Genomic DNA, 14,728 nt, shown 5'->3' on the forward strand with positions numbered 1-14,728 from the left:
ATAAAAACAGGTCCGAATGTGGTATGTGCGGTCAGACTTTGTCTGATCAAACGAAAAATTCCAAAGCAAAATTACAATCTCCCCGTACTTATTTCCAAACCAGATAGAAGGGCCCGACCGATTAATCGTTCACCGATTTTTGCCCTTTTCAAAATAATTATAATCAGCCATAGTTTTGCTGATATCTTGACTTTCTCATGAAACAGTAAATGCTGATCAGTATTGTAGTCACTCAGAATTATGTCCTTGTGCTGCGCGTCACTAAATAGAGCTCCCAGTTATCGCGTGGACATGCGCGAACACGGCCCTAATTTTAAAAATCAATGGCGGATTACCAGGTTTCTTTAGTGCTGCAGAAGCTCCTGAGCATAATAATGCTTTAATGGCAGGATCTTCTGCTACTCAACATCAGCAACAAGTGGAAATGGAGAACCGTATATTACATATGTTCTTAAACGAGCTGATTAATCAGATGGCACATTTTTCAGCTTCTCCTCTGTAGAGTTGGAAGCTAAACGGGAATAGGCCCTTTGTTTTGGTAAAGCCAGGCCTGTTTTTCTTCTGTTTCTCCATCTTATGGGAGGAGTGATTAAAAGACGAGGGTGCTTCATTAGATTGCAACAAGCGACACGCGTCCTTGGAGGAAGCGCTCCCAGCCCATGTGACTCGCCGCGGTTTGACGCCCTCCTTCCCAAACTAATTGAAACAAGGCGCTCCTTGGCCGCTGCTATCTGCTGAGCGCTGACAAATGGCAGCGCGAAGAGCGAGGAGCTTGATTAAAATGTGCCTCTCTTAAGTGCTCCATCAGTGTTGCTTCCCGGCGCAGAGAAAACAAGATTCCCTCGGATACACAACAGCATGTCTCGGACGTTTTATCTCCGTGAAAACTGGAAGCAGAGATGTTTTTCCTGGCAGGCGTATATTGCTGTGTCAGTCCACCCTCATGCATAATGCACATTGTATGTGGCGCATTCAGTTAACGTCCCGATGTTGAAAGACGCCACATGTCTTATATTTTTGGTCAGCGCCTCGGATAGAGTTTGGAGCCGGCTGGAAAAGGCCAAGCCATGAATGAGTTATTGACTAAATACGAAATGATTACATTTCTGCCCTTTAAAGCAGCCCGATGGTGTGGTTGTACTTGTAAAATAGACGATTGGAAATCAAATGTAAAAGCAGGTAAACAAACTTGTCTGGGAGGGAAGAAACAAGAATTCACTGGAAGCTAATGCCAAAAAACAAGTTACTGGACCACTGTTACTGTTTTCAAGACCGCAAAATCACATTGCTCTGGACATTAGCGGTAAGTCAGCGCTCAGCTTGCTCCAAGCATTAAAATCAAACGTGGAGCCAGTGAACAAACCGGTCAGGCAGGCAAGAAACAAGAATTCACCAGAAACTCATGCCAAAAGCCAAGTTACAGGATGGACAAGGGAAGTCAAAAGAGTCTTTGCAGCTAATCACACAGCTAAATGCTAGCAGTACATATTGTTCATGTTAATCCCTTGGCGAGCTACATATTCCCACTATCTGCTCATATTTGAGTGAGTATAAATCAAGCTGTTAGCATTTTAGAGAGTGAAATCAAATTTTTAGAGAGTGAAATCAAATTGTTTTGAACTAATGCTACCTGCTAGCAACTATACACTGTAAGCTGCCGGTATGTCAGCTCTAAGCTTGTTCCTAAAGTTTGCATTTTGTCGCTCTTTCTTTCAGTCAGTAGGGGCTCTACACATTAGCTAACATCCATTGAAAAGCCCGTATTGCCTGTTTTTATCCGATACACTTTAAAATAGTCGACTAGAATTCAAACAGGTAAACAGGGGAAAAAAAAAAAAAAAAAAAAAAAAAAACAGGAGGTAAAAAATTCACTTGGAAGGTGACAAAAATGTAGTCGCTAGCTCTGCGTATCATGAGCAATGTTAATCACTTTGTAAAATAGGTCATTTAGATATTTGGATTAAGTATTCAAAGAAAAAAAACATTCCCTAGATATATTGGTGCTCACATAGTAGTTATATTTAATTAGTGATAAGAATATGACTGGGTCCTTAGGAAAACAAAGTTCTGTTGGATCCAAAGAGTTGACAACCCGTGACCTCGACACCATGACTGTGTCATGTATAAGATGCTTTTACGAAAGCGCTCCAGAGAACCACCAAGGAAATGGAATTCTACACTACGAAGACAAGTCCTGACCCGCATGGGACCAGGTTACAGTTTCATCTCCTTGCCATGTAGCACCTGAAAGCGAGGGGCGCGAGGGCAGGTTCCGACATGCTCCCGCATTCCTCGCCACATCAAACGGCAACCAACCCTGTGTTTGACAGTCATCTGTTGCCCTGCAATTTGACAGGCCGTCATCTCGGAACTCCCAGCTGCTGTGTTGGGATAGACTGAGAGCTGTTAACGCAAACGTCTGAAAAACACAGTATCAACCTTTAGGAATGTGCCCAAAACAGGACTTTGGTTGATCAAATGTTCATATACAGTAAACAATATTAAGATGTTAAATGATCTTTTAATCCACACAACTTTAGTTTTGAGCGTTGAAATTTGTACCTAGCAAATTTGGTCAGTTAAATGTTTGTAATTTCCCCAGGCAGGTGTTCATTTTGCCCAACTTGTGTGCTCCCTTGATAGGCAGCCCAAGAAATCCAGGTTCGTACAGAAATAGCTGTGAAGCTGCAAAGATTTGGTTTTATTGCTGAGCATTAATCGATCAAACGTTTGGAAATTCCCCAGCGAGCTGTGTGTACAAATTAATTTTAGCCCAACTAGTTTGCTGCCGAGACAGGCTGCAGGGTGAATTGAAGTTAGCGCCCCAACAGCTCTATCGTCACACAAATTTGGTATTGATCGATCGAGCAAACTTTTATCATTTCACCAACAACCTGGGGGCACAAGTAAATTCTGCCCTTAGTAGTTGATGACCTAGATAGGCTACAGCTCCATTGTTCTGCATCTACACATACTAGAACTCTGTGTGAGCTGCAAAACAATGCGAGAAAACCAGCCTGTATTCAAATGGAGTATGCAAACATCAAGCAGCTGAATATGTTTAAATGAAGTATCCGCTCTCTGGAGTCACTCAACACAAAGACGCAGATGCCGGCAAAAGAACAAAGCCTGCTCATTTGCAATAAATATAGAAAATTACTTCAGTGTCGCTTCCCTTTTTGTCTTTGCGAGGTATTGTGTCGCATTAATGGGCCCTCGGTGAGAGCTGATTGCTTCCTTGCTTTCCTGTCTGGTGACTAACGGCCGCCTCTCACACCTGAATGATCACACAATATACCGCCATCACCCCTATCAGGAAAGAATAGCAAAACAAAAAAGACACTGTATGTCAGCTGTTCCCGGAGACGGGATGTGAGTCAGCAGCAAGCACGGGGAGTCAGAACGTCACCACCCCCGCCTAGAAGGAACGCAAAATAAAACATACATTGAAGTGTGATGTTCCACCGCCCACCGTACGGTGGATGAATCATCCATCCCGTCAATAAACCCGCTACCTGTTTTCTTGATGTTATTCCAGGTAACACGCCGTTGCATTTCGCAACCTCAGTTCATATAACGCAACCAGCTAGCATTTGGATACAGTTAGCAACTTCCGTGGCTTAGTAAGTGCTAAGCTAGTACTTAGCAACCGCCACGTTCCTTCTCATTCACTCACTCACTCACACACTCGACAGCTAGCTGTTAGCAACAGCATAGCATTGGAGACGGCTCATAGCTTTGTTAGTAGCTTTTTCGCTGTTGTTAGTTATGAAGCCATGCCAGGCAGAGCGAAAAGAGCGAGGTAGAGCCGAGGGACATCCGCCTACCTGTGATGTTGACGTCCACGATCCCGGTGCGCGTGCCGATGCCGTTGGTGGCGTCGCACACGTACGTGCCGGCCAGGTCGTAGGTGACGGGGCCCTTGAAGAACAGGCTGTTGTTCTTGATCTCAACATTGCTCGGCAGCGAGCCATTCAGACTGCAAGGTACGGAAGGAAAAAGTCTCAGGTCGGTCGGCAGAAAAATGGGGGAAAATAATGAAACACATATACATGTATAATATTAGACGATGCATGGGTCGCAACCATCATCTATCGCTCTAAATTACAAGGTAACCCCAGCACGACCCAACAGGAAAACTGCAACCCAAATGTAGGAAATATATATGAAATATAAAAAGAAAATCTAAATTAAATCCACAAGTGAAAAAAGGAATACTAAAGGATTACAATGAATATGAACCATTTCTAAAAAAAACATCTAAAATGAAAAAATAAAATAAAATACATAAAATATATAGCATGGGCCAAACATAGGCTTAGTAATACTGGTTCAGAATTATGATTTGGATAATTACGTAGACCTCCCAACAGCTGAACGTGAATACACACACTGAAGTCATTCACTGCCAACCCTCACAGTTACAATGCATATTTGGCATATGGGAAGTACATATAAATTTCAATTAGTTTTTATTTTTTTTTTACTTATCTTCATTCAAATGTTAGGCTTGTATTTTTTTTGTTTTTATTCATTCCTATTTTATTTATTGTTTTTCCTATCATTTGAATGGAATGTATTTTTTTATTTAATCCCTTTTTTTTTATACATTTAGCTTCCAAATGTAACTCATTTGTATAACTGCATTTTAATAATAATAATAATAATAATACATTAACATATTATATATTACAATACAAATATAAATTAAAATCCAGGGAATTGGAAAGGGAAAAAAAGAGCATTCAGGAGGCAGAAAATGGGGTAAAATAAGCATGCAAGTGTATGCAGGTGATGTATCTCAACCGTAATCCATCAAACTAAATTAGGAGGGACCAGGTCCCAACAGGTAAATTGCAGCCCGAGGAGGGATGTTAAAAAGGTATGCATGTCGGGGGGGGTTAGCTTTTGTGTTTGGGGGGGTCCTTAGTCCCCCTAGACGACCAACTGCTTGAATGATAAAGTGTGAATGAGAGGTCGCCTCAGGTGTTTGCCGTCACGCCGACGCTTCCGCTTGCCTGCGTTTGATCAGGTCATGCATTGGGTTGCATCTATTCTTTTATCTTATATAATGGAGTGGGGTGGGGGCAGTGGGGGGCGTTGTGAAAGGTATTGACTTACAACGATACATTGCCCATTTTCTCTGTTGGCCCCGTTGCCCATGAATAGAGGAGAGTGTCGGACCTCAGCACAAAAAAATAGACGCAAGGCTTTGTTGGCTTGACGGATTGCGTTATTGTTTCAACATTTTGAATGTGAACAGTTGTGAACTTCCTTTTACATCATTGTTTTGATGTTTTAATATGAACAGGGATTAACTTCTTTTTACACTTGTATGATGAGTGTGTTCTTATTTTGAGATTTTAATATTGACTGGTTCATTTTAACACTCGTGTGAGTAATTGTTTTGACGTTTAATATGAACAGTTAACTTCTTTTCACACTTGTACAAGCACGTTATTGTTTTGACGTTTGACAGTGGTTAACCTCTGTTTACACTAGTGAGTTATTGCTTTGACATTTTTAATATGATCAGCAGTTAGCTTCTTTTTACACTTGTACTACTGTTAATTTTTGGGGGGAAGTTTTCATTATTAGTAATGCTTAATGTCTAGAAGAAGAATATAACAATACATTTTATTTGTCGAGCACAAAAAAAAACAACAACTGGTAACATATAAAAACAACATGAAAATAAAAATATAAAAAATTAGAGAAAAAAATTAATGAGTAAGAAGGGGAGTGACAAAATGTCGATGTGATGAAAGCGGAGCGGAAAAGGTGGGTTTTGAGGAGCGATTTAAACGACGGGAGGTTGGCGCAGTCTCGTATGTGTTGCCGTGGAAGATGATACAAAGTGAGGGGACGGTGACCGAGTGGAGTTGGCGATGGGGAAGCGGAAGTCATTGGCTGTGTGAGTAAGAGAATTTGGACCGATTATAATTAGGTTTGATGCCCGTACTGTATTCCTGTTTTGTCAAAGTAAGGTTACAAAAAACGTACATTTTGTGAGGTGAGGCATTTGATGCATGGCGGCAGTTTCATCCTGAAACAGAGGCTTCGCATTGAAATCCATTCCTTTAAAAAAAAAATAAAAATGAAATATGATGTTCTGCTGATGGCCTATGAATGTCACTCGGCTCTGGTCTGCTACGTGCTAACTGCGTGTGTGTGTTTTGTTGAGAGTGACGCAACCCCCGGACCAGCTTGTTCCGGACGCTCCCGTCACAGCCTTGCGCTGACCTCCACCGTCGAGCCCAGGGGAGCCTTCACAACAAATCCGGCGTCTCGCTTTCGGCACGGCAATGGCCGTCCCCTCCGATCTGTCAGCGCCGCGCCCTCATCTTCCTAGATCACATCTCTCCTCTCTGCAGCCTTTATCTCCCCCCCGCATCGTCCTTTGAGTTCTTCATCTAAGCTTCTCTTGCTGAAAGCTATATATATATATATATATATATATATATATTTTTTTTATATATGCATGCATAAAGGCGCCTCATTAGATGCTAACTGGAAGGAGGCTTGTGGCGTGGCTACAATGATCTATTAATCCACGTCCACTCTGCTGGCGTGACTTATTCCTTCACCTTGGCTCTGCTGAGCAATTACCGCATAAATTGCCACATTTATCTTTGTGCACTTGTGTTCGACGCTCGCATTTAAAATAAATAAATGATAAAAAAAAAAAAAGGCCCCAAAGTGTCCACGTAACAGACTTTACGATAGGGTCGAGAACACAAATTAATGCATCATTTAAAGACATCGTGTAAAACATTTTCTCGCTTTCTTAACTCCGGCTACCTTGACATAAACTAGCATAATAACTGTAGCATGTTAATATTTAATTAAATGTCATTATTAATACTGTAATTCAGATTTTTGTCCTTCGAATCTTACTCATTCTCAACTCAGGTTGCTATCTTGCTATATGTTAGTATAGCAGCCGCTATTCCAAATAGCACTGGAATTTGCATTTGATCGATACTCGTGAGTACTGTAATTCATATATTTTTTTTTTTAATCTTCGAAGTCTCACATTCTCAACTGCGGTTGCTATCTCGCCATATGTTAGTGTAGCAGCTGCTAGCATCTTAGCATTTTCTCAGTTCTCATTAGAAGTAGCATCTGAATTTGCCCTTTAACAATTATTAACAGTTATTACAGTATAATGGCACTGTACTCTTACTCTGTTTTTTGTTTTGTTTTCTTAAGTTTCACATTCTCAACCCAGGTTACAATCTTGCTACATGTTAGTATAGCAGGCGCAAACATTTTAGCATCTTATCTCAGCTCTATTTGATCAATTTTCCTAAAATTAGTCCTGTAATTCATTCTTCCATCCATCCATTTTCAATAGAGCTTGTACTCATTTGGGTTGGGGAGCAATTGGAGCCTATCCTAGCTGACGTTTGTGGAAAGGAGCAGGGCACCAAGTGAACTGGTTGCCAGTCAATTGCAGGGCACAGTTAGAAAAACAACTCTTCACACTTACATTCACACCTATGGACAATTTATAGACTTGAACGAGCCTAACATGCATGTTTCTAGAATGTAGAAAGGAAGCCGGAGAAGAAAACACATGCAAACTCCACACAGGAGGACCAAGATTGGAACCCTAAACCTCGGCAGACCTGCCATCTAACCACCGCGCTACCCGCTATGCTTATCATTTAAAATCATGTCATTATCCCTTAATGTCATTCAAAGTCAGTAAGGTTCTCGCCAAAAGTCAACCCTGATTGTTTGACAGCTCCTCCATTAACTTCCTGCATCATTACTACTACCTCCACGTCACCTCGCCAAACTTCAAAGCCAGACCCCGAATAAAATCTGTTTGGCATCATTACCCTAATAGACCACCGCGGGTCGGCTTCTTATCTCCATCGCATCAAACGAACTACCAGAGATAAGGAGCACGGCAAGGACAGTGGAGATGTCCTTGCTGTGTGTACACAACTCCAAGAAGTGTCATGGATGAGACACTAAATAAAAAGATGAACACGAGAATGTAATTTCTGTAGAAATTGCAACTGAATGCTGAAGAGATGACAAAAAACTGAAATGCTCTGCAATTAATTCAGATGGGAAATTTTTGGAAATGTGTGACTGAAAACAGCTTGATTAAAATGATAGGGTGGATTTTGGGTGCAAGTGTTTTTATTAATTCGGATATTTTGTCATGGAAAATGTGAATACCCAAAAAACATGCAAATGTGAAAAATACTCACCAAGCTGTCCCGAATGAGATGAATTGCTTAAAGTTGGAATAGTTCAAATTTATTGAGAAATGTGGGAGGAGGTAAATGTGCAAAATGTCCCATTTGTCTCATTCCCAAGATGTCCCAAATTGTTTTGAATATATGGAATGACAGGAATGCTGCGATTGGCTGAAGATAGCTGGGGTAGGCTCAGCACGCCCGCGACCCTTGTGAGGATAAGCGGTACACAAAATGGACGGATGGATGGAAGGAATGTGAAAGGATGAGCTAATTTGTAAAATGTCTCTTTTCAATGGAATTTATTTTCATGAAAATGTTTTTCAGCATTCACATATGTATAACTAGTGACTATGATGGAAAAAAAATCCAAGTTTTATTCCTCAGTGTAATTGCAGCTGAAGTATTTTATAGAGTTAAGAATGCTTTACGTGTTTACCATGAGGGCTCAATTGTTATCCTCTGTACAATGTGCATCGATTTTGTTATGCAAAGAGGACGCGGTATCGCCATTTTAAAAATGCTTCACCACATGGAGACCAGGCTGAACGCGCCCACTCATTCTGTTAAGTTGTGTTGATTATGCGCTTTTATTATGCTTTATTACCCGCGGGTGGTACAAATTTGTCATACACGAGCTTGCCGGGTCTGTGCAGTACAGCAGTTTTTGCAAAACAATCCCGCCCCCCCCTAACAAAAAAAGGTCCATAAATACTGTAAATAGAGCTGTGCATTACTTTGCATGAAGCTATGAAAAGTTGGTTAAAAAAAACAGAAAACAATTGGTAAAACAAAACCCCAAAAACATTTAAGTGAAAAAAATCTGTTGGGTAAAAAAAACAATAACAGCAGCAGATGCTGCAACAACAACAACATAATTTATGTTAAAAACAAAAATAATTTGGGGAAGCAAAATTGGCCTTAAAAAGAAATAATTTGGGTTTAAAAATGTGGTTAAAAATGTCGGGAAAATGGGTTAAAAACAACAACAAAATAATTTGGATTGGGGAAAAAAATGTAGGAGAAAACCCCTAAAAGATTGGTTAAAAACAAACAAATTTTGATTAAAAAACAAAGCATTTGTTATAAAATCTGTAAAAAAAAAAACAAAGAAAAAAAAAAGCTGAAGAAATTAAGTTGGGTATAAAAACGTTAAATAAAAGAAAACTATAATTTTGGTTAAAAAAAGAACAAACTAGCAGCAAAAGATTGGGTAAAATAAATAAATGTGGGTTAACACCCCCACACCAAAAAGCATTTGGGTACAAAAAGTGGGTTAAAAATAAAGCTGGGGAAAAATTTTGTTGGGTCGAAAAAAAAAAATGACAAAAATAATTTCAGTAAAGAAACAAAAACAAACAAAAAGGCTACTTTTTAAAACCCACACATTTGTGAGCGCTGGAAAAGTTCGAAACTCACAGTTTCCACTGGTAGATGGTGACAGGGGGGTTGGCGTCTGCCCGGCAGGTCAGCTGCACGTTCTGGCGGTTCAGGTACCAGTTGGCGTCGAAGCCTTCGATCTTTACCTCGGGTTCGTCTGTGGAGGGCGCACACAAGGGGGGGGGGGGTTAGATTTGTCAGACAAATACACTTCTGCAGAATCTCCAGATTGAAAAAAATGGCAGGAATTTGCTTCCACTCAAAACAGACGTGTTGCATTCTGTCCTCGCTGGCTGGCTTCATACCAAAGTTCATACGGCGGTCTACTCGTCACAGTCTTATTTCAATTTGTCAACAACCGACACATTCAATTGACGCAATTGAATGTTGTCAGTTGCTATGTGCTCGTTTAACATGAAATGCACTTTGGTTTGTTTACTGAGAGCGAGAATAGAAATGTCAACGGTTTTTCGTTTTATCAAACATCAACATCATAAAATGAATGCCTTGTGTGTATTTATGTTATGCAACATGACTGTATGTTGCTTTGCCCAGACCAAAAAAACAAAAAAATCGCAAAAAAATATATAAATTGTATCCCACCAAAATCGCAAATACATCTATATAAAAATGGCATTGTCCCCACAAACACCAACAAAATCGAATTTATATCTCGAAGAAAATGTTATATCCATTAAATCTCAACAAAATATCCACAATTTCAAAACCCCCCCAAAACCCCAATGAAAATGATTCTCACTCATTTGTGTGTGCCAATAAAAATGAGCTACATAATTTTAATTAGATAGCAATTATTGCTTGATTTTGAGCTCAGGCATCTTGGCCATCAAGAGTCAGATATCCATTAAAGTCTACAACAGTATTCTTGCTAGGATATTGAAAAATGGTGCTGATATTTAGAACAACTCTTGTGAACAAAGTATTGTTTTCTACTGTACAGTGTAAAAGTAAGTAAATTCAATGAAATCCTACAAATGCTGAAACTACCTTTTTTTCCATTACCTAGTACTATATATTCAAGCATGTATTGAATTTGTTCAAAAAGTAGGTCTTATTGCAGAAACTTCCAATGCAGCGGTGCAAAATGATTTGGTTCAGATTAAGAGGCTTTTGGCTCAGCATGTTTATTTAGTAGGAAGGGCGAGAGGGCAGCATATTCAGCTGCTCATTTGTGTCTCTGTTTGTTTGCGGAGGCGTCGCTGAGTTGACTTTCGTTGACTGTAAACTGAAGCCGGTGGGTCGCCTGACAACACGGCCAACGAGCGCCATAGGCCTCCAAGCACAGCAATTTGCTTCTGTTTGCTATGGGACAAACGGTACCAAAATGACTGATTAACTACTGTGCCACCTTTGACTACCAATTAGGGCATGGTAATTGATTCATTGCAATCTACTGTGGAAAGCACTCCTTTGCTGTAACTAACATGGGCTTTGTTGACCCAATTTGTGGTCAAAAGACGAACAACATGACGTTAGCTATGGGAAGCTAAGCTACTACATCCATCAGAACGTCCGTTATGTGCAGCCTTATTCTGCTCAATATCCACATTTTTATGGAAAAAGGAGCACAGAACATTCAATCCATTATTTAGATCATATGCTGAGGATGCAAATAGCCTAGACTACATTGGCGACAGGATTGTGGTTTCTGTTGGGGTAGCAGTGGCTCAGTCTGTCAGGACGAGTTTGGATCCCACTACTAATTTCTTGGCCATCGTTATTTAGATATTTGTAGCAATTGTCAGGATTTTTGCGATGATACAGACAAATCATGCGTGAAAGTTTGAAGGAGATGCTTACACTGCACATTGAGCACCACGCTGTCGGCGAACCTCTCGTTGCGGTACGTGACGATGCACGTCAGTTTCTGCTTGTGCGTCTCCCGGCCGGGCACGATCACGTAGTTGCTGCGCACCGTCACCGTTCCGTTCTGGTTGCGCGTCTCCTGGAAGGTGGCCTCGCCCTTTAGCCTGGTGTCCCACCTGATCACGCTGGGCGGCTTGCCGTTGGCCGACATGCACGTGGCCACCGTCATCTTGCGGCGCTGAGAGCGGGCCACGATGGTGGGCGTGGTCAAGGTCATGCGAGTCATGGGGCGAGCTGCGGAGACAAGGTAGCGGGGGCACAAAAGGCATCGACGTGTTCATGAAATAAGGCGCAGCGTTTCAAATTTCTGGTAAATTTACGGAACGTTTACGGTACATTTCCATGAGAAGTTAAGTTTGGGGGGACATAAGACATCCAAGTTATACGATCAAAAAGTATGACATTTCAACAGATTTATTTGTAAGTAGAACATCTCGTTTTAAATATTTTATTGAACAATCAACGGGCTGATGATCCAAGACGTACGTCCGATCAGAGATATTTTGTTTCCCGTTAACTTCCTGCTCCATTCACAACAGCGTGACGCTTAACAGAATGAAAAATCTGAGCGCAATAACTGCTCGAAAAATGTGTTAATATAAAGTGAGGTAAACCTTTCAATTCCATCAAATGGAGGGTGGCTAAAATGAGCATTGCTTGCACTTTTATTCTTTTCTTTTTTTTTCAAGAGCATTGTCATTGAATTCAAATTGAATCATCTTTGGATTATCCTCCATGAAACTTGCTTCATGAGTTTGCACTCACTACAAAAACAAAACTTGTCTTTAAAAAAAAAAAAAAAAAAAACAACAAGATTGCACCAGTCAAGACTTGTCAAGTCCTCTAGTTCAAGTTCAAGACAAGTTGAGTCTCTTGCATACCACATCAAAGTCAAGTCTAAATTGGAGTCAGGCAATTCCCAAGTCTTAACATTGGTCAAGTCTGACTCGCGTGAAGTCATGTGACTCGAGTCCCCCGCCTCTGGTAATTTAAACTCATTAAAAAAAAAAGAGCGACTATATGAAGTGCGTTACCTCCCAGTGGGGCGTGCTATCTAAGTAAGTAAAGCAGCTCTAATAAGGCAAAATGGTGCTGCTTCCTCAAAGCTAAAAAGCAAGTCCCGCAGATGGAGAAGCGATTCGGCCGGCCCAACATGCACACTCATCTTATTTGAATCCTTCGTGAGGTGCCAATTAGCAATCTACTCTTACGGCATCAAAAGGCAGGCTTGATCTGAACGAAATGCAAATAGGGAACACGCTTGCAGAGCTGCAAAAGCTCACCAAGCTCAAAAAAAAAAAATAAAAAAAAAAAAAAGCGCTGAGAGCTCTTGGACTCAAAACGAACATTTAAGCGTCGTCTGGGAACAGGGGGCACTTTAGCTAAGTGCTTATTTCTTTCAAAGGAAAACACATCAACCCTTACTGATTTGTCTGATCAGATCTGTAATCAAAGACGCCCACTTCTTTGTTTTTTCTTTTCTTCTGTGAACACGTTGTTCAAGTGTAAGCGAGCCTGAAGTGGTCTTAAAGATTTCAGCCTCGCCAGCCAATTTCATTGACCAAGGATATAGTGGTGCACCAATTGTGTTGGGTTAATGAAACGGGTGCGTGGCTTAAAGAATTAGGGAAAGCTGAAGTTACATTCATTCATTCATCTTCCATTCCGCTTCTCCTCACTAGTGTGCTGGAGCCTATCCCAGCTATCTTCAGGCAAGAGGCGGGGTACACCCTGAACTGGTCGCCAGCCAATCGCAGGGCACATAGAAACAAACAACCATCCATCCGCACTCATATTCACACCTACGGGAAATGTTGAGTATTCAATTAACCTACCCTTCATGTTTTGGGGATGAAAACCGGAGTACCCGGAGAAAACCCACACAGGCACGGGGAGAACATGCAAACTCCACACAGGCGGGGCCGGGGATTGAACCCCAGTCCTCAGAACTGTGAGGTAGATGTCCTAACCAGTCGCCCACCATGCCTAAAAAGTTACATTATCTTCAAATTGTGTATACCAACCCAAATCTCAAAATATCTTGTTTTTTCAACAAGAAAAAAAAAATCATTTCAAACGATGGAAAAAAAAATATGATACATGCCAATGATAGGGGCGTGGTAAGGGGAGCCATTGCTGAAAAAGTTTAGAAATGGTTACAACGGAAACCTAACGTAATTATATACTGAAGCTTGCAGCTTCACTCTAGCCGTTTCCTGTTTAAAAAGAAGAAAAAAAAGTGGTTAGAGGCATTCAAAGGGGGTGGCGTCACCCCAATAATCGCACTCCACCCGTGGCGGAGTCATTGGCGGCTGACACCAAGGTTGCGCTAACACAAACTGTGAAAAGTCTCTTTATACAAAATGCTTCAGAGCGGAGAAAGCAAGGCGATTCGCTGGAGGCGTTCAAAGGCAATGCGGCGACCATTCTTTAAACGCTTCACTCAATTGGAAGCTGTACCTTTGACCGCGCTTTATCTGACTCCGCCCCAAAAAATTCAAGCAAAAATAAGACTGATTCGACAAAGAAACCTTTGACCATAATTGCTGCTATTAAAAGAATGTTTCAGTAGCCCAACATTTGCTGACACTAAAAGAAAGAAAAGGTTTATGGAAGAAGCCTGTCGCTTGTGTTGAGGCTGGTGGTAAATATTCTTATAATGGGAAAGAGAATTTGTTCTCCTTTGGGAAAAAGCAACGTAATTTGAAACCCTAACCCAAACTTGTAACACTACGTTGAAACCCTAACTCATGTTTAAAACCCTAAACCTGGTTTAAAACCCTAAATTGAAACTGTAACCCTGGTTTGAAACTCAAATTTTTGGGTAAACCGGCTTCCTCCCACATTCCATAAAAGACGTGTGTTAGCTTTACCGAAGACTCTAAATTGTGAATGTTCGTCCCCCAGCCGAACCTCCAATGGAAATTTATAGGAAACGTTCAGAAACGTTACGGGAAATTTAAAACATTTACGCTAACGTTGGTATACTAATACAATGCTGTCTTGAAATGAACATTTGAAACCAGCTATGAGATTTAGCATGTCTACACTTAGGAAAATAAATACTACTGACTCGCTACCAAGGCAGATAGCTAGCATGGCTAGCATCCGCCCATTTCCACTCTGACGTTACTTCACAAAGCGAAAAAGAGCAGAGAAGTAGCTATTCATTTTCTGAGAAGTACTTCAAATGTTGTGCTACATTTTGATTCAATTGCGAAAAAAAAACAGCTGTTTTTTTTTAC

The 14,728-nt window shown here is 40.9% G+C and overlaps 1 protein-coding gene across 4 annotated transcripts in view; it reads right to left on the reverse strand.

The window, feature by feature from the left end:
• Positions 1 to 14,728, reverse strand: part of nectin1b (nectin cell adhesion molecule 1b) — a 220,352-nt gene that overhangs the window by 101,918 nt on the left and 103,706 nt on the right. For all 4 annotated transcript variants that reach the window (XM_061783154.1, XM_061783153.1, XM_061783152.1 and 1 more), the window contains 3 exons: positions 11,418 to 11,717; positions 9,636 to 9,753; positions 3,828 to 3,979 (listed from right to left, as the gene is read on the reverse strand). In XM_061783154.1, the coding sequence (XP_061639138.1) occupies positions 3,828 to 3,979; positions 9,636 to 9,753; positions 11,418 to 11,717 (570 nt within the window). The remainder of the gene's footprint in view (positions 1 to 3,827; positions 3,980 to 9,635; positions 9,754 to 11,417; positions 11,718 to 14,728) is intronic.

Source organism: Phyllopteryx taeniolatus, chromosome 8 (genome assembly GCF_024500385.1).
Source record: "Phyllopteryx taeniolatus isolate TA_2022b chromosome 8, UOR_Ptae_1.2, whole genome shotgun sequence".
Lineage (NCBI taxonomy): Eukaryota > Metazoa > Chordata > Actinopteri > Syngnathiformes > Syngnathidae > Phyllopteryx > Phyllopteryx taeniolatus.